The following is a 22819-nucleotide window of genomic DNA, read 5'->3' as shown; positions in this document are numbered from 1 at the left end:
TTCAGGATAATTCAGGAATATCTGAGTTTAAGTGCTCTTTTAAGAAGTTCTTGAACAACTTATTTAATGTAAGGAGGTAAAAAATATATGCTTGCATGAAAAGATAGAAGCTGAAAAATGTCTGTCTTTTGTCTGTTGTTATCCTAAGATAACATCAGCAATAGATAGCATCTATTCATCTTCTGTAGTCTGCTTGATGTGCAGATCTGGGCTACTCACATGTATTTTTGAAACTATCCTTATAAATCTCCATGGTGGGGAAATGGATGATAGTAGATTATATAAAAACATGCTTATAGAAACGAAATTATTTCTTCAAAGGAAACTAAATCAGATGTCAACTGAACACAATTGAAATTGTCATCATAATGAGCTCATTTTCAGTGTCAAAGGCTCTAAATAATTAATGAAACAACCCTTCAGGTGACACATATTTGTGTAATTCTGTTGATTTCAGTGTCACTACTTTGTATTAGTTTGATGTCTTTAAAATGTGGAATATCATGAGATAAAATATCCCTTTGTATTAGGTCCAGACTTTTTTGCTATATTCTTCTTTTATTTTCCTAGAATGGAGGAATTGTGCAGACGTATAATGATGGCTGCTGCAAGACCTGTAAGTGATGAAGGCTGCAATATGTGCTAGTTTAGCTTTGGTTTTGGAGGGCTTATTTTTTAACCTCTGTTGCTGGGACATGAAGAGGGAAAAAGCATGCAGTTCCCCCTGCAAATCTCATAAAATTGTTGTAGTTACCTAACAACTCTTAAGAGATCTTGCTTAATTTGGCTGCTGACTTGGTGATTTTTAACATTATTGTTCTGGAGTATAATCAAATCTCTCCAAATATAACTCATGGAAGATTAATATTGTCTCAATTAAAACAATTAAAACATTCTCTTAAGTTGGGTCTCAAATAGTACCTATATGATCTTCACCTTAAAAGACAAGAATTTTCCTCTTAAAATTGATTCTTGATTCAATGATATTTTGCGATGCATCTTCAAACTTAGCAATTTATTCTGTATGCCTAATACATATTTTCTAGGTCCAAAATACTGGAATGTTTTTCTTAAATCCAAAATGAGGAAAAATTAGAGAAATATTGATGATAGCAATGCTTATATAAAATCAACCTTTTAATATCTGGTAATACATTCACATTTTCTGTGTATAACTTTAAAATATGATTAAATGTGACTCAAAATGACAAAGCTTTCACAATTTATGCAATTTTAAAAATCGATTGAGAACAAACTGGTTTTCTCTGCAGTTTTGACTAGAACTAATTTTTATTATCTACTTATATAATTATGCATGTGTGTGTATATATATGTTTATGTTTTTTAAAACTAATTCTGTAGAGCAAGGACATGTTCAGCATTACAGAAAATCTTAACCCTCTGTTTTGGCCTTTTTTATGTTCAACAGTAGAGTAAAAGAAAATTAGTCTTTGGAATTTTTGCATACAAACTTTTACTTAATATTATTGAATAGCAAGTTGCAGACTTATAACCATATATTGCACTGTTATTATGTAAAACTGAAGTGCAATATATTGAATATAATTTGGAGAAAAAAGGGGAAGTATTGATATTTATAAAACACAGAACAATGCCAAACTTCCAAGCTATGTGATTCTTAGAAAGGAAACTGCAAACATTGTTGTTCCATTGTAACCAAAACATGGAAAATTAAAGCTATTTTAATGCAACAGAATATGTCTTATTATCGAGAATCACCATAGAGAAGTAACATACCAGAATTTTACTAAAATCTTACTAATCAATAATCTTTCTCTCATGAGATAAACTGTGTGGAAAAAAAAATCTGCCCCCCTTGCCCCCCAAAAAATTGGTTGTCATTATTTAGAAAATTAGTCTTAAAAATTATTAAAATTATTGACTGCTGGTTCTCTGCTGACCAAGAAGATTTATAATTTTGGCCATATTCTGTGGCCTCAGGAAAGGCATTGTTATACTTCAGAAATACTTGCTGAGGTGGCTGCTAAAACTGCCAGATATCATCCATACAATTATATGCTATTTTATTTTTATTTATTTTTATTTTTAACTAAAAGCATGTGCCCTGTGGGGAAGCAGTTAAGAGTACTTATGAATAGAGCTTGCAACACATTGGGATTTTAATGGGAGCAAATAACTTTTCTGAAAGAGCTTGATTTAATGCATGCAAAGTGAGTGCACATATTTAATTCTTACCTTGCCATAGACAGACTAATTCCAAAAGTTTGGTTTAAAAGTAAGCATTCCAGTTTTGTGTTAACCAGGATAATAATAAAGTACAGGCCATCTTTAGTGAAACTTGAAGCAGCTGCAGAGTTTAAAAATTGTAGAAGACTAACAGGAAAGCTCATCATCTTTTGCTAAAAGAAAAATTGCAGTTGGCAGTGTAAGAATTAATGAAGTATCATTTATACAGAAATGTTTTTATTTCATGAGCATCTTCTATTCCTAATGATTCTGCCAGGTTCTGGATTGGGTCTATTACCCTTTGCCATTAGTCCAGTAGTGCCTACTGATAGTATTAATTGTGAACCAGGTATTATTTTTAATAATGTATTTTCTTTCCTTTTTTTTTTTTTTTTAATAATATAAGAACTGCTTGATATATGTGTCATAGTTGTCATCATTACTGGATATTACCATGCAGTTAATGGTTCTGGGCCTGATACTGAGAGATGCTGATCCTCTGCTGCCTTCCCAAATCAGTGATTTTCTAAAACCTGGTTAAGATTCACTGCTCAGCACCTGTCAGAATTAGGTTCATCCATTTCTGCTATATGCTGTTGATGGTTGTTCCTGCTGCTCATTGTTGAAACTGGTTTTATCACATGAACTTACTGTACAGGATAGTTTTAATTAGAAATGTTACTTTAAAAAAAAACATAATTCTGAATTCTCTTACCAAGAGATTCTAAAACTGATCCCAGGTCTCTAAATTTAATGATGGAAATCTTTTTGCCTTAAAAGAGCAAGAATGTGTGTTATTGTCTGGTGTCACTTTGCAGATACGGATTCATGCTGTATTTCTTCTTTGTCACAAATAATATATTTTACAGAGTTACAAAAATACTGAGGGCAGGGGTGGGGAGGGGGACACAATGCATACAATTACAATCCCATGGCAATACACACTTTTTATACCAGATATTACAGAATGTTACAGAACTGTTGCAGTACACTCATAATTCTGTGCTTTTTAGGATAGATGAGTCACAAAAACTCCTTCCTCAGATAAGGAGTGGGTAAACAAAGCACATCTGATACTGAAATGCAGATCTTTACAGATCAAGGCTGGAGAGAGGAAAGTATAGCAGCAGAGCTTTTGTAAGACATCAGCACTTTGTATGCTGAAATGTTAGATACACATCTCTATATGACTTGTAGCAGTACAAGGATTGCACTGTCTACACATAAGCTGGCAAACACTTTCAGATTGAAACATCACAGAAAATTTTTGAAGTGTTTCTGAGAAAGGAAAAGTGAGATGTTATAGTCTAACAACTTCTCTCCTACAGTGATCTGCTAGTTCAGTAAGAGAATTTAGTTTGATTCTTTAAGGCACCTGTTAAAATCTAGCTGTACTCTGCAGCCAACTTAATTTTCGGTACTTGTGGTTGCAGAATATTTCGGTTGCTCAGAGATCATTTATCTTATAAAAGTGCTCTCAAGCTTCTGGGGAACAGAAAAGTTGTTTTTCTGTACACCCAGCCTTGAAGGAAGGTCAAGAAACTGCTGAATAGTGCTTGTTATTTTATATGCTGTATGTCCAGAATGGTTACACAGCAAAACTAGCAGATCATTTTGATGGGGAGTGGATAAGGAGATCTAAATAACTGCTGTTATACAGATAGTAATAATGGTCTGATACAGAGTGAAGCATGAAAAATTATATGTTTAATTGTTTCGGTATTGTATTATGACTTTGAATATGTTAAAAAATGGCTTTTCACTGTACAGTTTTATTTTTCAAAATAAAAAAACCCTAAAACCCTCCTATCAATATCTCCAAGACTGAATATAAAAATTCAGTATTTCCCTCATCCTAGACCTGTATGCTGACCTAATATGCTACATGCTTCAGCTCTGGTGATAAAAAGTGCCCCATATTTAGCAAATAAATGCATGCTTTTCTTTCAAAGCTTCATAAAAGGACATATTTCTCAAAATATATCAAAATAATATAATTACATTTAATTTTTAGTCATGAAAAATAGCATGAAGATTGTAAGCATGTTCACACTTTCGCCTTCTTAGATGTTAAGTTTTGATAATTTTTTAAAAGGCATGACCAAAATCCTCTTTGCATTCAACATTCCCAATAAAACAGAATTAATTCTAATACTATTAAAAATGACTCAATACATTTTTTCTAATTGCGTATATTTCTCTTGCCCTATGTTCAATCTAAAAACATATTCATAGTTTAATAGTTTATAGCTTATAATTTTATAAACTATGAGGCATATTCATAGTTTAATGTTTAAAAAATTTGTATAGCTTCTTTGGGGCATTTGATGCTCACATGCACCACTGAAAAATAGGTTATACTGCACAGCACCTATGTATTATTATATTATATTTAAAAAGAAAATTATGGAAGTAATAATTTCTGTGTGTTCATTATTGAAAACAAAGTGTAACTATTTAAATTGTGTTAATATCTTTAATTTTTTTAAGAATCAAATACATTACAGAAGATATATTGATTCAGTATGCATTTTTTGTATTTTATCAGGCAAAAAGGAAGAAAGGATTTGCCAGAAAATGACAATCAGGACAACCATAAGAAAAAATGACTGTATAAGTCAAAGCCCGGTAAGCATAAAATTTCAATGCTGGGCCTATGGCATGACAAGCCAAGCATTAGAAAGTTGGTTATAACTAACAACAAGCAACAAAATGTGCAGCTTTCTCATCAAAAGCAAAGCCTTGATTCTAGGAATGTTATCCTACCATAAATGGAGTAAAACTAGCTATTTCTATTACTGAGCCCTCCCACCTGGAGGAACACCTGGCTTCAGATTAAACATACCGACTATAATTACTTTAACTAATGGAGGCACTGAACTGTTTAGTGTGAAATAATATCATGCTCTAAAACAGGAGCAGAAATGTTCCAACTTAAAATGTGATGAAACTGCTGCATTCCTCTTTGAAGACCTTTATGCTCCCTGTCTTCCCTCACATTGCATAGGTTTCCATATCATAAATTCATAATGCCATTTATTTATGAGTCTGCTTAAGACACCTTATTTCTCAGCTTTGGTGTCACCCCATCTACAGACCCCAGGAAATTTCTGAGCAGCAAATGTGCTTCTCATGTAGCACTTGGAAGGGAAGCAATTGACAAAGTATCTCAAGACTTCCAAAAGTCTTCTGGCAAGATTCTGTTGGAGAATCTAAGCAGTCATTAGGGAAGAGGCAAAATGTCATCACATGTTAAAAGCCATCCTGATAGAAGGTCAGTGGTGACATGGTCAGATTTTAATTGTAGGAATGCATTGTAGGTGTATTTATTTAGTTTTAGAAGGACTGATATTGAGGAAGTATAAATAGATGAAATTAGAGTAATTTGCCATAGTTAAGAGATGAGTCTGGGGCGTATCAGTGTTAATTCAACAACCTAGGGTAAGAGACACTAATACAACAAAATAAAGACATGGTATTGACTAAATAAAGAATATTAAAATGGAAGATTTAGTCAAGCCTCATAGTTTTTTTAAGCTAGGTGAAAAGCTAGCTTGCCCTTTCATCCAGTTCTGTGACAAGCTCTGCTTTCCTGCAGACAAAAAGGCTAAAAGCTATGGCATTTAGGCAAATGGATAGGCAGTGGAAACAAGCTCATTCTAGTGTCTTTTATGAATAAGTTCTGCAGTATGAGAGAGGGCTCTGTTCAGCTGTGGTCCCTCTACATTGCTGCAGAACTAAAGTGTTCAGAGAGGAGCAACAAGAATGTTGGCCAGGTCATGTCTTGAGTGGTACATCAAATGAAGCCTTCCTTTTCATCTCTGTGTTGTAAACTCTTTATCTTTTCCTCCCTCTCTACCTTCCAAAAACACCTGCCACCATCCCACCTTTATTAGAGCCCCCTTTTCCCAGTATCTCCTTGTTCCCAATTTCCTTGGTGGCTAAATATCCTTCATACAGTCCAGGTTCCCTTACCCTTCCCACAGAAGAAATCCCACAGATTTTCATGTCCTCATACCCTAAACTCCCCTTCCTCTCCTCTCCAGCTCCCCCACTGGCACTCTTTTTCCATCATGTGATTTTGCCCTATCAAATGGTGGTATCTGATGTGACTGGCAGGAAGCTGCATACATGTTCTTGGCCAGGCTACTGCTGTCAAACTTTGGATAGGGCTGAGCATGATTATGTTTTATAATTAATAAGTGGGATTGCTAGTGCTTAGGAAAAAGTCCTTTTTGACTCCTGCCAAATCTCAGGAAATTTCACAGTTATAAGAGTAATCTTTTAGTCTAATTTGTATGGGTATGGGAGGTTTCATCACAGGCTTAGGAGTAGATCAAAGCATCTTTCATATGCCCCACCCACAGAAGAAATCAGATTTTAGTCTGTCACAAAGAGAACTAGACCTTGTATAGCCATCCTTGATTTCCCAGCATTTGAACTCTGCTTAAGTTTAATTAAAAAGTATTTTTTTTCCTGTCAACATATCAGCTAAGAAAATTCCTCACATAATGTAACAGTGAGAGAAAGATTTGCTCTGCTGAAGTCTAGAGCACAAATAATTTTCTAGATAGCCTGTGCCCGAGCTGGTTTGTTACTGCATGTACTTTTTGGATATATTTCTTTGAGTGATAACACAGCCCTCAGTCACAAACAGTACAAATAAGAAAGGGAAAAGCTTTTGCATTGATATGCTTTTTCTCTTTCAAGGAAAAAGATAAACTTCCCTTCATTTTACTTAGAATAATTTAACTTTTTATCTGTGAACATGAAAAGGACATGGATTCAGCTGTGCTGTTCCAAAGTTATCAATGATGATTCAATTTTGGTATCCATAGCACAAGACTGAAACAAAACACATGATTAAACGATAAAGAAAAGTTTAATTAAAAATATTTTAAATGTGGCTAAACTTAGAATGAATGAATTTTAGAAGATAAAATAATTTTTAAGACCAGAGTCCTTTTCAAATGTAAAAATGGGTTTTAATCACAATGAAGTTTGAAATGTAATATTTTTATAATAAAATTTCAGACTTCTAGTTTTAATTCTCATTCTTATTTTCTTCTATTTTACTCATAGGTAAATGTGGCTTCATGTGATGGAAAATGCCCATCTGCAACAATTTTCAACGTCAATATTGATAGCCATCTAAGATTCTGTAAATGTTGTCGAGAAATTGGAACACGAGTCGTGACTGTGCCCTTGCGCTGCTCAGGAAACGGCACCGAAATTATGTACGTCATTCAAGAGCCCATAGACTGCTCGTGCCAGTGGAACTGAACCTTGCTGTGGACATGATTTGGCTTTCAGCAGACACAGTTTTTTGGTCATGGATGGGTATAGTACTCTGCAGAGAAATAGAAAAGGCATCAGTTATGCTTTATAATGTAACTTTTCCCAAATTTAGGAAAGATGTTTGTTTTTCAAATTGTCCTTGAAAATATTGGCAAGAATAGAAAGAAAAACATAAATCCTGTTGAACAAGGTGTAGTTTATCCATCATTTATTTCTACTCAGTGGCTTTCTGATGAGGTGGTGAAAAAAGCTGGTTAGTATTTCCAGTATTTTAAAATTTTGGATCATGGATACCTACCAAAGTAGAGAACTTCTCAAACAATTTCTCAGTAGTTCATTTACTTGGAGGCCTCCAGCTGAAAACCATTACCAGTCCTATGTTTAAATTGGAAAGAAGCATATTAGGATTTGAAAATGACTGAATTAATTTATTTTAAAAATAGTGGGTTCAACTGTAACATTTTTACCTTGCTCAAAAATCTATCCTTTGTCCAGTAAGCTATTGTCAATGATTGGATTCTGCTTACACTGTAAGCCACTGAGATACAACACGACTGTGATCTGTAAGTACTTGTAGGAAACCTCCAGAGTATATAGCAGAATCATAATGTCTTGAAACTTAGATGTGTTTAATTTTTATGTATATTATAAATATTAATTATGACTAGGCAAAGGCTGAAGAGTGATAGCTTTTGTGCTTTAAAAATATCTGCAAGCCATTTCTGCTGTGAAGGTTTCCATTTTATATCCATTTTTTCACTTTTCACAGAAAAGAAATTGGTTGTTTGCTAGTATAGAAGATTATATGTATATATATTTATTTTAAAAACCCATAATACTGCACATTTTAAATATTCATAATGCATTTTGTCTTTGTTTTCCAGTCTGAAGATTTGTGTTCAATGTATTTTTAATTTTTTTTTCAATACAGATATTTAGATTATTGCCTGAATTCAGGATTCATAATTTTTGAGTCCAGGAAAAAAATTCAGATAAAATAAATGTTTTAAAGGACTTAGGTGAGTTATTCATGCTCAATCAAGCTACAAATATCGATGATTCAGCACCTAAAGGTGAATATCATCTTCCTTTTACTCAACATACTACATAACCTGCTTTTAAAAATAAAGGATACAAGTTTAAACTTGTTTTTAGAAGATTACTTTGCTTTATAAACTCACAGAATGAAAATTATATTAATTATGACATTATTTTCCTTATAAATTTTCCTTTTAACTGTGTCAGAATTGAAATTCTTGTCTATAAGTTTGAAAATCTTCTGACAGTTTTGATTTCAAGTTGTCATAATTTAATGATGAAAAGGTTGGATTATCACATGGGTTATTACAGTGAAATATAAGCAATTAAAACTGCCTTAAAGTCCAAGGCTATTTTTCTACTTTGTGTGACAGATTTTAATTTTGCTACATTCGGTCTGATGGCTAATAAAGACAAATAGCTTGTACAGAGAAATCTGTTGTTATTAACAAGATCTGTCTACTCATCCCTATCATTAAAAATATTGACTTGGTTTAAAAATTAAATAGCAATCCATTGTAAAATATTGGCAAAACAATTAACCATTACAAAGAAATAATGATCAAATAATGACCAACTAGTAATCTCAAATTGACACTTTGAGGAAGCCTATGCTTCCTCTGCATGTTTTTATATTTGTAAGGCAGATATTTCAAGTTGTATTATGTACCAGGGCCTAGAACCAAAATATTCTCTGATACTGCTGTCAGAATTTGTGCATAGAAACTTTTCATGCAGGCAAGAAATAAAAGTTAAATCATAGTCATAGCTGTAATGGTGGTGTACTTGTACAGCAAATTAAAGGACAACTTAAAAAGAAAACATACTTTTGATTTTTTTGGGATAAAAGAAAGTATCCTATACTTGCATTAAAAGATTTTGGCCCAAATCTACTTAACGAATTTAGTATTTAATAAAAAGAAAGTTCTCAAAATATAGTTTTTCAATGTCATCATCAAACATTTTCATTGAACAGCTCTGGCATTTTATAAGCCATGAAGGCCATTTGCTTTTCTAAGATTAAGAAACTGTGTTTGTGATTGAAAATAATTTAATAAACATTATTATGCAGAGTAATAATAAATCAGTGTTGATGCAATTAATTAAGCTTTGCCACTAAGATGAATGCTAATGCAAAACCTTAGGAAAGCCTGGAAATTATAAAAGAAGTTAGGTTTAAAATTAACTTCATGAAAACCTGAAATAAGATAAATGCTATTAAACTTTTTTTGTTCCCACTAAGATAATTTGTTTTTTTAGATAAAACAATGAGTAGGGACTATGTCAGGCTTGTCCCTGGAGCCTGCAGCAAAATCTTACCTCTTCAGTGGAGCTGGATAGGGGGGCTCTAAGATTGTCTTTCATTTTACCGTTAAACTTCAAACTTGCGCTGCTTTGGCTTTGTCAGAAAATGAACATCTGTTAAAACCCAGGAACCATTTCCTGGAAGGCCACCCAGCCCTTTTGCCTCCAGGAAGGTGGCACTGGCAGAATGTGATGTGTTTTGTGTAATGTGAATGAGCCCTTGCAGGCCTTGCACCAGAGACAAGGCTTGAATGAGCCTGTGGGATGAGTGAGTGTGGCAGGACTGCTCTGCTCCACATTTCCTCTGTCTGAAACCTACATGTAACCACATATGCAGTTTGGTTCTGTCTTGGCTTTCTCATGTCTCTTCGACTCTGCATTCCTGCCTCAAGCCCTACCCTCAAATTTTGTGTAACTCTGTTTGCACAAGTGTCTTGTGAGCTGCTTTGGAAAGTAGCTTTTTTTTTTTGAGTTGGATCCAACTCAAATCTTATTTAGTCAAATACCAAAATTAATTAGTTGTTTATTATTGACCAAAAGGGCTTTAACAGCCACAGAGTTCCCTCCCTTGTACCTGCACTGAAACTAAGACTAGCATAATTTCTATTGCCCTAAAAGGAAGGCTGGGAAGGCATGCTCCTGAAACTCCCACACTACCATTGAAAAATGCAAGGAGCTGTGCACCATGCAGTGGAGGCCTTGTGCTGCAGTCCCACCATGTCTTGTCATTTGTCCCATTTGTAACTGCTTCCAGGGGCCCTTTGTTCCTACAGTTCAGTTCTATCTGTGCTTGAAAAGAAATCATACAGTATAAAGGCTTAGCCATAAAACTATACAGATATTTTAGGGATTAACATAAAAGGATCTCTACACTTAGAATCAGATTGTAACTGAATGTTCTTCTATAAAATGGTAAGTCTCTGCCATGTTATTTATTTGAGACTTTTATAATTCCATTGCCTTTTTTACCAGGTAATTTTTTAAGACCAACTGTAGCCCCAATATACAATTAGAATTTGAAGCACAGATTTTAATAGTAGGTATAAGGCACTTACTGTGTGGTTTCATTAATAAAATCTGAGAGTACAGCTATACAGGCAGCTAATATTCCCATTTTTAGCTAGCCAAATCTGTATACTAAAAATAAACAGTAAAACATGATTCATTTGCATGATTTATTTCCACATTGCAGACAGAGCTCTTCCCAAGTATATTGCACCTGATATTGGTGAAATTTTAGGGCAGGATCTGGCCTGAGGTTTGGTGTTTGAATGCAGTTACAAGCACAGTAACAAGCCACACAATATACTGAGAGGCAGAGGCATTTACAGCAATCCCCTCTGGGATTACAAATGGCCACTGTGTTGTTCACAGTGCTTCAGCAGTGACAAAATTCTGTTTCAGATGTGGCTCCTTTCCCCCTTCTTTCACAATCCATTTTTCCTGACACTATTTTTTTTCTCTTGAACTTCTACCCTGCTGATAAACTTAGCTTACAGAAACTTAGCTTATAGCAGCTGTAATTATTTTTTTTATAATTATTTTATTATTATTCATTAGTTCTGTATAATTCTTCCCATCTCTTTTTCTTCCATCTTGCCTTTTACAAGAATTTAAAGGACAAATGCAATTTCCATAAACTACAGAGATTCACCTTTGTGTAAAAACTTACTGCCAAATAAACACATAGATGCCACTCAGGAACACTGTGGCAATGGAAAACAGTGGCTTGAACCAATTTTTTCAAGTTCTGTCTCTTCAAAACCTTTTTCAGATGTTACCTTGAGATGCTGCTGCTGCTGTAATCATGTATGGGTGTATGTCCAAAGGAAAAATCCCACAGAAATGTGTTGTACGGGACAAAACATAAATGAGTTGTCACATGTGACCATAGAAATGCAGTCATCATGGAGGACAAAGCATGAAGGCCAGAACATTAGCAGAAAATTTGTACAGTTACACACTCCCAACTATTGTCTGGAATATATTTTCAAAAAAAATTCACAAAATGTAGTTAAAAATCTTTTGAAGGGTGGACTTCAGCACATTAATGCAAGAGAAGAAAAGGGTTTTATTTAGAAAAGGTTATGGTGGAGATGGTTTCTGCAAAACAGTGTGTACTAAATTTTGTCAAACTTTCTTTAAATGCCAAGTGGAAGGTGCAACCTGTCTATAGAATAAGAAAACTTTAAAAATTATCTCTCCATTAACAGGTCACCAGATTTTAGGGAGGAAAGACATATTCAGAGCTGAAGGACAATGGACTGTAGCAAATAAGATACACTGACTAGATCTTGGCAGCAATGTACTGATCATTTAGGAACTGCCATTTTTGTCTATTTGGAAAAAAAAATTCTACATACAGACCAATTAGGTGGTCCTATATTAGCTGGAATCAGTGGTAAATTATTCCCTAAGTTCAGAGGTTTGAGAGTCCTGCTTCAAGGAGATAGTCTGAAAAAAACGTTTTCTATGTGTAGTTTCTAATTTTAAGAGTACTTTTTTTGTGGGGGAGCTTGAAGAGCTGCTTCTGTACTGATGTACTCACACTCTGGAGAAGACCAGTAGTGAATGGTGTCATGACTTATCACTAGAAATGCTGAATAAAAGGAATGTATTTATGTTTTGGGGAGTGTTATTTTGATTAAGGTGGAATGTGCCATGCACACTTAATTTATCGGGGTTAACACAGAGAGGGCTCCTGCTGGTGTTTTGAAAATCACTTTGTTAATAAAGTCTCCCTGTGTGCCTGATGATTACAAATTGCTCTGGAAAAAAAATGATCATGTCTGCTTTGCAAAACAGCTGAATAGGCAGTAGCTTACTTTTGTCATTGATAGCTAAAATAGCATTCAGTTGATTAGACCCATGTGCTCTGCTGTTCTGACAGGGATTGACTCTGTTTTGAGATCAGGGGTTTCATTGCAGCAGCTTTTGTTTTACTATGTGTGTCTTTGAGTCTGGATAACACAAAAGCTCCAAAATTGTATTTTTTGGTGAGAGTAAGCCTGCCTTGTTTACGACAATTTCTAAATAAAGCTTTAGTTGAAAATTTTATTCCTTATTTCACAATTCACAATTTTTACTTAAAAATTAGGAACAGCCCACTGAAAAACAAGATAGTATCTCAAGAAAGAAGTATGATGTGATGAGAGCACCTAAGAAAATATAAAGTATATAATATGATTGTTGCTCTTTTTTATGGTACATGTATACCATGGTATACATTTTTATGGTACACGTATACCATGACATTGATTTTTAATTTATTTTATAATCAGTAAAAAATTTATTTTATAATCAGTAACAATTTTTATTTTTATATATTAAATATATATTGAAATATATATTGAAATATATATTTTATTTTTTATAAAATAAAATTTATTTTATAATCAGTAAACAATTTTTATCAGCTTAGTAAACTGATTTAATTTCAAAGATCACAGTGGAAAATAAATTTTTTATTAAAATGTTATTTAAGGGAAGATTAAGGCACGGGGAATTATATTGAGGTAAGTTCAACTCTGAAATTGTTGCTTGAGATCTGGCCAAAGATGAATGTCACCCAGTACAATTTTTCTGAGCCAAGTTCTTGTTCAGCAGCCTTTGGGAAATAGTTCAGTGGTCTTACTGCTATGAATTCTTGTCTATTCTGTATTTATAGTTGCTTATACTGGTGACTTTGTGTGGGACCTCTCTAAGGTCATAAGACATACTAATGGTTCTGCAGCTCTGCTTAGTATTCCTGCAGAAAAGTGTTTTCAGGCTTATTTTGTACACTTAGCACAGGACATCTGGATAGAAAGGTGTAGTGTAGAAAACAACCAGAGTCTAAAGGGAAATAAGTGAGGGGTAGCACTGATTGCAATAAACTTTGATCTGGTAATTGCATAGAAACTAAAAATAATTTTTTATACTGAGGGATTTTTAAATGATGAGTGAACAACAAGCACATCCACAGGTCACTGAAATGCAATAATCTCAGGAAACTTGAGATGAGCCTTGGGAAGAGGCAGGGCCAAAGCAAAGACACACATCTCAGCTGCACCATTGGCTGCCTCTGTATCCATGTGAAGTATAAATATGTGTATTAGTTTTTCCCTTCTTAGGATATTCTGACATGACTTTGCTTTGAAGCTGTGGTGATACAAGCACTTAAGAGATACTGGGACTATAACATTTCTTTCTCTATGGATCAACCAATTCTTCTTCTGCTTTTATTAAAATATTTATTTAAGGTAAGGAAAATACTCTGTTTTTTGGGGGTGGATAACTAGTCACAGTTGATGGTTTGTGATTTGGACTGTTCTTTTCCCCAGTGTTCTAGCTCTCTGTTCACAGGGAGCTCTCATTTAGTGCCACTGAACATTCCCAGTCTTGTTTCTACTTAAGTAGTTGGAAGCTCTTTTGAGATCTTTAATCTGCTTTGTTCCCTGCTGCTTTGGGTTTAATGTTGTTCCTCAGAAGAAGTTAAGAGATCCCAGCATCTTTAAGTCACCTCTTAGACAGGTATGGTGTGAATTAAAAGTTTTAATGAGTTAATTATCATACCTCTGACAGTGTAAAAAGTAGACCCTTGGGGAGGACTGTAAGAATAGCATAAGAAAATTACCTATACTGTGTCAGTTTTCCACCATTTGCAGCTTAAGGGCTTCTTGAGATGGTGTATTTGTAGTGCCATTTGTGAGCTTCACTGTGGTTTTTTCTATGAACTTGAACTTCTACCAACATGAATGGGCCTCCTCTGACACCCCTTAAAACTTTTAGTACTCATTTTAGTACTCCTGTCAGATAAACTACTTATTTTGTTAATAACTGTCTTCTTTTCCCCTTTTCTTTAAATCTGGAGCATACCAGCCATGTTTTATCTATCACAGTGCTTGTACTTGAAGAGAAAATGAAAATCAATCTCTGCACACTTTTGGCTACTTAAGATTTTATTGATCTCTGCTGTATTTCCCCTCACATGCCTCTTTTTCACACTGAGAAGCCTCCTTGAGTCTTATGTTGAGACACAGTTGATAGCAGAAGTCAATAAGTTGTTGTTTGCTGTTTAGGTCTCCTGGTTCCTGTGTAGCTAGCCTGAGGATAGATTTGAACCTTAGGTATTTTTGGACAATCTAATAATTTTGTTTTTATTAAAATTGTTTCAGTCTTTAGATAAGGGCCTAAAATGTGATGACAAGGTGCTGGCAACCAAAAGGAACATTCTAAATCCCTCTTAATAGGTATAAGTATGGAACAATTTTTGTGCACAATTGAAAATTAATTTCTTGGTTTTTAGGTCTAAGTAGGATGTATTTATGTATAGTAAAATGGCATACAATTGCTGCTGGTGGAAAATTATCAAAAATGGTCAATTCAATTATTGCCAAATATATATTTTTTATCTTCAAAATCAGATTTTTCCTACCCTTTGAATTGTCTGGGCTAGACAGATTGTGTTTTCAGAGAATGCAATCCAGCTATACACCCAATACACTGAATTAAAAATCTTAAATTTTCCTGGAAAAAAATTCCTTAAACACTCTTGTGTATGCCATCTGTATTCTAAGTCCATTGTTTCAGTTTATTCCAAAGGTGGGGTATATACCCTCTTGTAAAGGATTTATAGACTTTAAAGGCTTTATAAACTTTACAAAGTTTATACTTCACAATGTATAATCTAAACTCTGAACATTGAGATATTGATATAGTTATGTTAGTTATTCATTAGTTAAAGGAAGTTATGTTAAGGCAAACTGAATTTCAGAGTAAGTTATACTTTAAAAATATAAACAATGGAGTTTTTTGGTTTTTATGGTTTGCATTTGGTGGGGCTTTTTTGGTTTTTGGTTTTTTGTTGATTTTTTGTTTTGCATGGTAGATTGCTTTACAGGACAACACAAAGCAATATAATAATAAAATAAAACTCCTAAATTTTATTTTAGTGTCCTAGGAGTTTGTATTTCATTTTTTATTTTGGTTTACTTTTTTAAACTAGACTTTAAGTTCATTACCAAGATGGCATTTGTTTGTCATCTCAATTCATTAAGAAATCAAAAATGGACCACAAAAGACAGAACTGCAGCATTTTATAAATATTTTCTGATAGGGATGGACATCACACACACCGATTCCTTTGAATGTTACATGTGATTCAGGTTTATCTTAAATTAGATCAAGGCAGCCCATAAGTTTCTGGTTCAAAATGAAATTTAGAGAAGGAAGCTGCTTCTCTGAAGTGTTGAGCCAAAGTCCTTCAAAGGCAGGCAAAATTGTCAAAAAATAGTGTAAAAAAAGCAGAAGTCAGCTGAAGCACTGAATGAAATTTGCATTGCTATGGCTAAATTAGATTGCTAGGGAGGTGTTTAATAAATTCTTTCTTTACCTCTTGAAAGCAGTTGTTTATTATTCTGAAATAGTTGAAAATTTTGAAAGTGATGCCACTAAAGTTTTTTTTACATGTTATGTAAGATTAGGTCTGAGATCTCTGACTCCTATCTGCCTGTAACTGTGGTTGCAGTATGAACATTGCAAGTGAAATCTCTGACATTGTTTCTAATGAATGATGACAGGTTTCTGTCATATTTGGGTCAGCTGACATGATTTTTCCACCTCTGGAGAGAGAAAGAAAACTAGAACCTGTATCTGCAGAACATGTAAAATATTAGGAAATCTCTGTGTGTCACAGAGTAGAGCTGGTGATACTGATCCATGTAAAAACTGTTGCTAGCTGACAAATTCTATGTAAAATTAATTAAAATTGACAGAGTTGAATTATTTAGTTGGAGGTATGTTTGCTGCAGTTTCTACTAAGTTGCATTCATCTATGTTTGTGTTCCAGGGTGCACAGTGCGTGGACTGTGACCAAGCGAAAAAGCCTCCTAGAACAGTTTTGATGGAGTGGACTGAACTGCCCAAAGGAGAGGATCCAGACCATTATATTCTGACATACCAGCGAGCAGATGCTTTCAGTCAAAAAGTACATTTTATCAATCTAAGCAATAAGTTGTTCCATGTTATTTAAGTTGGAGGTAGCAGTAATTAATAGTGGGTTTGTTTGGTTTGTTGGTTTTTTCTAATTAAAAAAAAAAAAGTAAAATAGCAAATAGAGCAAAAGTTTGGAAAAAATGTATTGGATGATTTAATTCATGTCATTTATGTGTACTCTTAGAGAGTCCTGCTGGAGCCAGTGGGACTCAAATGACCCTTGAGTATCCTGTTGGATAGTTATATGCTCAAAGTTAAGGATATGCAAATTCTTCAAGGTACTGTGGTTTGAAGGAGGAGTTTAACTTCTCCAGGAGATGCACAGATGCTATCCCTAGATCTCAGCAGGAAGGCATTATTCTTATTTTCAGTGCAGGATGTCCTGGAATTTAAAGAAAATATGGGGATTTTAATATGAAGGTGTTTGTTATTACTGTGATTTCTAAAAGGCTTTGTTTCAAGTACCTTGAATATTTTGCAGTGTAACTGCAGCCTCAAGTTTGACATGCAACAATATAAGCTCTCCTTCAAAAAGCTTCTTAGATCACTTATAAACTGTATTTTTATTACTCTCACTATATTCAGAAATTCTTTTAACTTGCAGAATGTAAGAAACATTTCCAAAGTTGAACGGAAACCTGTCAGTACTGCAGTTCTGCTTGAGGAGAATAGGAAGTATGATATTACAATAGAATCCCTGAAGAATGGCCAAATCTTAAGTGTAAAATCATTTAAAACACGTAAGTCAAATAGCACCAAAAATTTTGGTATCTTTATAGTTAGTCTAACACTGAAGATTAAAAATAGGGGTTCAGATCCCAAGGTAATTAATGTATTCAGAAACTGTTCATTGATGTATTTTTTTAGCCATGAATTGTTGAAGGCATAATTTTATATAATATGTTTGGTTCATGTAACAATTCTAAATTATGAGACTCACATAAAAGTTTGTGAGATTTTAAAATATTACAGGTTTTGCTATACTACAGTAATTCTAGAAGAAGAAATTTATAAAAGAGGGCCATGGAAAAAGTTACTTAAAGCCTGGCAATTTCATAATAACATAGGGCCATTGTCTTATGTAAATTAAAAAAAAAAACAAATTTTGTTTCAACTTTATAAGAGTCCCTCCATAAAAAGGGTTAATAAGTATCTTCAGGATCTTAACATTGTGACTAACTGGGAGCAGACTTTCAGTACTAGATTGTATGAGTTTAGCCACTGAATTTGTAAAAATATCATTTATAGCTGTAAGTCTGTTCAGGACCACAAGTCCCACTGCTTTCTAGAATGAAGGGGCTTTCCAATCTTAACTTGGTCAGTGAGAATCGTTTATAACATTACCTTTGTACACATTGCAAGCTTGTACTATTGCATATCTTTGGAATACAGACTTGTATCTGAATTCAAACAACATAGTTGGGAAAAAAAAATTGTAAAAGCACTGCAGGAGCCATCAATGGATGAAAGAACATTCAGCAAGCTACAAGACATGGTTATGCTGCTAATGTGTTACTGCACTTAGCATATATTACTTAACTGATATTCTATCTAAATATGTAGTTTTACAGTTAATACACTCCTGAAAGTGTGCACTTTTATCTCTGCTTGCTTCTGACATAAGTTAATGTACCATGAAAATAAAGGAAAACAAGAGACTTTCTTAAATGATGCTACATTTCCTTATCTATTGAGGCTATCCCTCATCCCTTCTCAAAAGAAAATGTAATAATGATGAAATAAAACTTTGAGTTAATTTTTTCTTTGTGGCAAACACAGCATTTATTTTTTCATTGTCTACCAGGTGGAATTTCAGAAAACGACATCAAAATATTTGTGACAACTACTACAGTGTCTTTTAATTGGAGTAAGATGATCAAAGAATTTTCAGTTTCTCTTTTCCTGAATGGTACTTCTCAGATTATAAAAAGACCCAGTGGATTTTTTGTATGGAGAAATTTGACACCTGCTACCATTTATACATTTAAGTTTATATTTGAGCAATTAAATCCTGAATTTGTAAATGTGTCTCAATCACTGGATATTCAAGCTGAAACAGGTATATATTAGAGTTTCCTGTAGTCACAGTGAATGCAAGTTAGTACTGCATATTTTCTAGAAGGGTTAAGAGTAAATTGTAAAATCCTGTATTGAATGTAATGTATTTTAGTAGATATGCATGTTATTTCTAGAAAGAAGAAATAAATTGAATGTTAATGACATAGCAAGGTTATTTCTAGTCAATACTTAGTATTTTAACAGCAATAATTCAAATTTGCATGTGCAAATATTTTAACTATATCTTTGCAGTCTAAAATAGGGTCAATATTGAAGTTAAGCCTTGTAATTATTGGAGTGTATGGGTTGAATTTGGTTAGTTTCAATGAAAAGGCAAAGAAAATCCTGAGTTCGGTAAGAATTTGGAACACTTTCTGAAGCATTCAAAATGATGGGATTTTTATTATTGACTGGCAAGTTAGCTGTGCAGTTGTGTTAGAAATGCTATGAGGGAGACAAGATTCTGAGGATGTTATATCTGGGTTGTGTATCCTCATTCCTTTAAATGTACTACTCTCATAATGCAACTTAGAATCTTTACAATTAGATACACAAAAGAAGGAATTATATACAATCAAATTCAAGGAAATAATTATTTTCCTAGATGCAAGAAGATATTAAAAGCAAATTATTTGTTAAATTCATTTGTATAATTAACAAAATTGAGTAATCAGAAACTAACCCTAAAAATTAATTTTCTAGAGTATGACAATTATTAATGAATCTTCTATTTTTTTTTCTTCATTGGGTTGCAGTTGTAGCGTTTAATTCAGTTGATCAGATTTTTTAAAATGCTCAGGATTTTGAAGGAGTGTTGGACTATAATCACTGAATGTTTGGGGGTTGAAATAATGACTTAATTAAAGGCTATTGTTCTCAAAATGTTGGTGTAATTACAAGAACTCAGCCCCGCTTCCATGAGTAATGCAGCATATCTTTAAAATCCTGTCCTTGTTCACCTGTAGGCACCTGTTCCCAAGGATGGGTGGCATTCCAGAGCAGCTGCTACCAAATGGGTAAGGAGAGCAAGCCATGGAAGGTGGCACAACAAACCTGTGAAACCTCCTCACAAGGGGCACATCTTCTTGACATAGGGAGTGAAGAAGAACATGGGTTTGTGTTGTCATATCTCCAGAAAATTAGTCGAATAATCATGTTATGGACAGGCCTTAATGACCTAAAGGTCAGTATATTTTATCATCTTTGTTATTACAGATATGGCAGCAGGAGAATTTTGAGATAGAGGAGTCAATCCTTTGGAATAAAAATTGCTAAACAGTACATTGGTTATTTTCTCATATAGTTATTAGCAATTAGATGAAGAATCATTGTTTCTTACAATTTAGAAATACTGAAAATATTTAGAAGGCCATAGCTGGGGAGGAAAAACCCCATAGTGTACACTTAACCTGTAACTACTTTTTTTAATTGTGTGTGTGTGTTTGTGTGTTTCCCTGGGATATTATTTTGCCTGCAGGTGGTGCTGCATTACCAGATTTCAGACCTCAGTCTCTGCACTTGTCACTACGGATATCGAAGTCTGGGGTTGGCTTTCTCAGTTTTGATGCAGGTCTGAAATGCTGAGTGTTGAGCTTAGTGAGTTCTGTCCAGGATAGATAGAGTAAGGTGATTCTTGTAAAATACTTCCTGTTCCTTGTATTTGGGACATGAAAGTTCTTAATGTGACATCTGCTGTTACAAAATGATTTAGTGTATGGTTTGGGAGGAAGTACAGACATAAATGAAAGTATTGGGAAAGCTCTCAGAAAGATGAAGGCATGGTGCCAGAAATGTGGAACCCAGGCTTCTGAGATTTGGTATAGTGAAAACTTTGTGCTAAGTGTAGAAGCCTGGAAGAAAGCCAGTAATTTTTGTTTTAAAAAATCTGCAACCTGAAATTTAATTTTAACGTTGTTTTGGTAAAATTATTTAAAAATTATTTTACTGTGAAAATAGTAAAACCAAAGGAAACTCTGTGTGTAAGAGCAGGAGTGGTAAGTGTCACACCACACATCATAGTGATAGAAAAATTCCTTTTTGCAGACTCTGTTAAATAATGGGCTACACAAAGAATTCAGAGTGGGATAGCATGCAGACTGAGGAAACACAAATCTGTCTAGGTTAGAGAAGCACTGTGACCATCCTGGTTAGTAAAGCACCAGGAATATATGCACTTTACATGTAATAATGTTTTGTTAATATGACTCCAAAGTCACTTCTCAAATTGTTGTAAGTTTTACACTATAGTGATATTCCTTGTAACCACCTGGGTATTTTAGAAATAAGGTAGTATTTGTAAGAGGCTGTCAGAAGCATTATAATTTTTCAAGCTGGAAAGAGTAGTAGAAAGTTGGTTTTTTAAGCTCTGATTACACAGAAAAGAGTCGATTGCCAGTTTGGAATTTGACTGTTAGTCAACTGTTTAATCTCTCCATTGCATTTTTATGTTTGTGGGAGTCAATCAGTTAAATGAACTAGATGAGAACCATGTTTTAAGAATAACAAGGTGTAATAACAAAATGCTTGTTTTACAAGAACTTCTTTCCTAAATATTTGTACTTAATTAGTGTGTTCAAGTGCTGTCTGAACATGTTTCAATCTGAAATGTCATTGTAGTCATCTGTTCTTATCCTATGAGAACTCTGAATTGTACTTGCACCAAATTGCACTTACCTCTGGAGTTCAAATATCATGGGACATACAGTACAAGTTGCAGGATTTCTTTAAAATTTGAGATTTGAATTGCAGATTCAATTATTTTTGCTTTCTCATTTGTATTTGAAGCATTAGGAAGTTGAATCTCTGTTTTCAAAAAGAAATTTCAAAATTTCTATTTTTTCTCCAAGAGCCCCAGAACTTGAAATACTTGCTGAAAAGAAGCTGGGGCTATAACCTACTCAGAAGATTTCAGCAGCCTCAGGAAAACTGCCGAGCACTGTGACACTGATAAGAATTAGCAGCGCTGTGAGCAGGATTAGTTCTGTAGCATTTGTGTTCTCACAGTTTCTCCTTCTTTAACCCTACTCTGATCTGTATCTGAATTCAAACCCTCTCTAAATGAGGGTGATCACTCTGTGTGATGCAACAGAGGCCCTGGAGGTGCAGGTTAGTGCATGAATGGATGGAGTGCTCTGGTGGCACCCTCATGTCTGTCCTAACATGGTGCAGTTCTTCAGTTAGGAAGTGCAAAAGGTGGCCAAACACTGCTTGCTTTGCTTTCTCTTGCAAGCCTTGCTGCAGAGGTTTGTGGTCTCCTCTGTTTGTCATTAACTCTAGTGTCTAGGAAGACCAGTATATAAAAAAGAAAAAAAGATATGCATTGATCTGTGTAGCATGTTTGAAATGGCAGACTATATGCATAAGTCCTCCTGAAAGACAAGTTCAAGTATTTCATACCATTGAAGATGTTCTTTGCTCTCTTGGGAAGTGAAAAATACCACAATATTTTGTTTCATTTTTTCAACACAAGTGAATTGAAAAATAGGATTATTCTCAACAAATATAATTTTTCAATTTCTCAGAAAAATTAAAAAAATGGGTTTTTCCTCCATCTCCCCTCTTCTGAGCATCTTTAATAAAAGAACAAACAACAGAAGTCCTAAAATCATGGTGGTACCTCAACTTTTCTCCATTGGAGTACTTAAAGCCTTCACTTAGCCTGTAGGACCACAGACTTGCTATGTCTGAAAGCAGTCATGCTCTTTCAGCTCTGGAGAGTGCCCCAATGCCATGCCTAAATGTTCTGGGTTTTCCATGAATCCCCTGGAGATGTTAGAATATGTTAGAATATGTTAGAATATATTAGTGCCGTGCAGATTGAAGCCTGTGTCCCACTGGAGGGCTCTGCCTTGAGATGCTGTCAGCAGATTCTGCAAGCATCTTTCCTCCAAAATGTCATGTTGTGCCACCCTAGTGTTTGCTTCCTCTGCTGGAAAAA

At 34.3% G+C, this 22819-nt stretch overlaps 1 protein-coding gene across 1 annotated transcript in view; it reads left to right on the top strand.

Moving 5' to 3' along the window:
• OTOGL (otogelin like) overlaps positions 1-9356 on the top strand; it is a 92587-nt gene extending 83231 nt beyond the window's left edge. Inside the window, exons 55-57 of the mRNA XM_071422042.1 lie at positions 571-616; positions 4757-4836; positions 7291-9356. Coding sequence (XP_071278143.1) covers positions 571-616; positions 4757-4836; positions 7291-7491 — 327 coding nt within the window. The 3' untranslated portion in view covers positions 7492-9356. The remainder of the gene's footprint in view (positions 1-570; positions 617-4756; positions 4837-7290) is intronic.
• Positions 9357-22819: the final 13463 nt, after the last annotated feature.

Source organism: Agelaius tricolor, unplaced genomic scaffold, assembly GCF_023055355.1.
Source record: "Agelaius tricolor isolate 1412-34295 unplaced genomic scaffold, bAgeTri1.0.p SCAF_3, whole genome shotgun sequence".
NCBI lineage: Eukaryota > Metazoa > Chordata > Aves > Passeriformes > Icteridae > Agelaius > Agelaius tricolor.
Note: the sequence above shows the minus strand (reverse complement) of the source record. Positions and strands in the feature narration are given on the sequence as shown.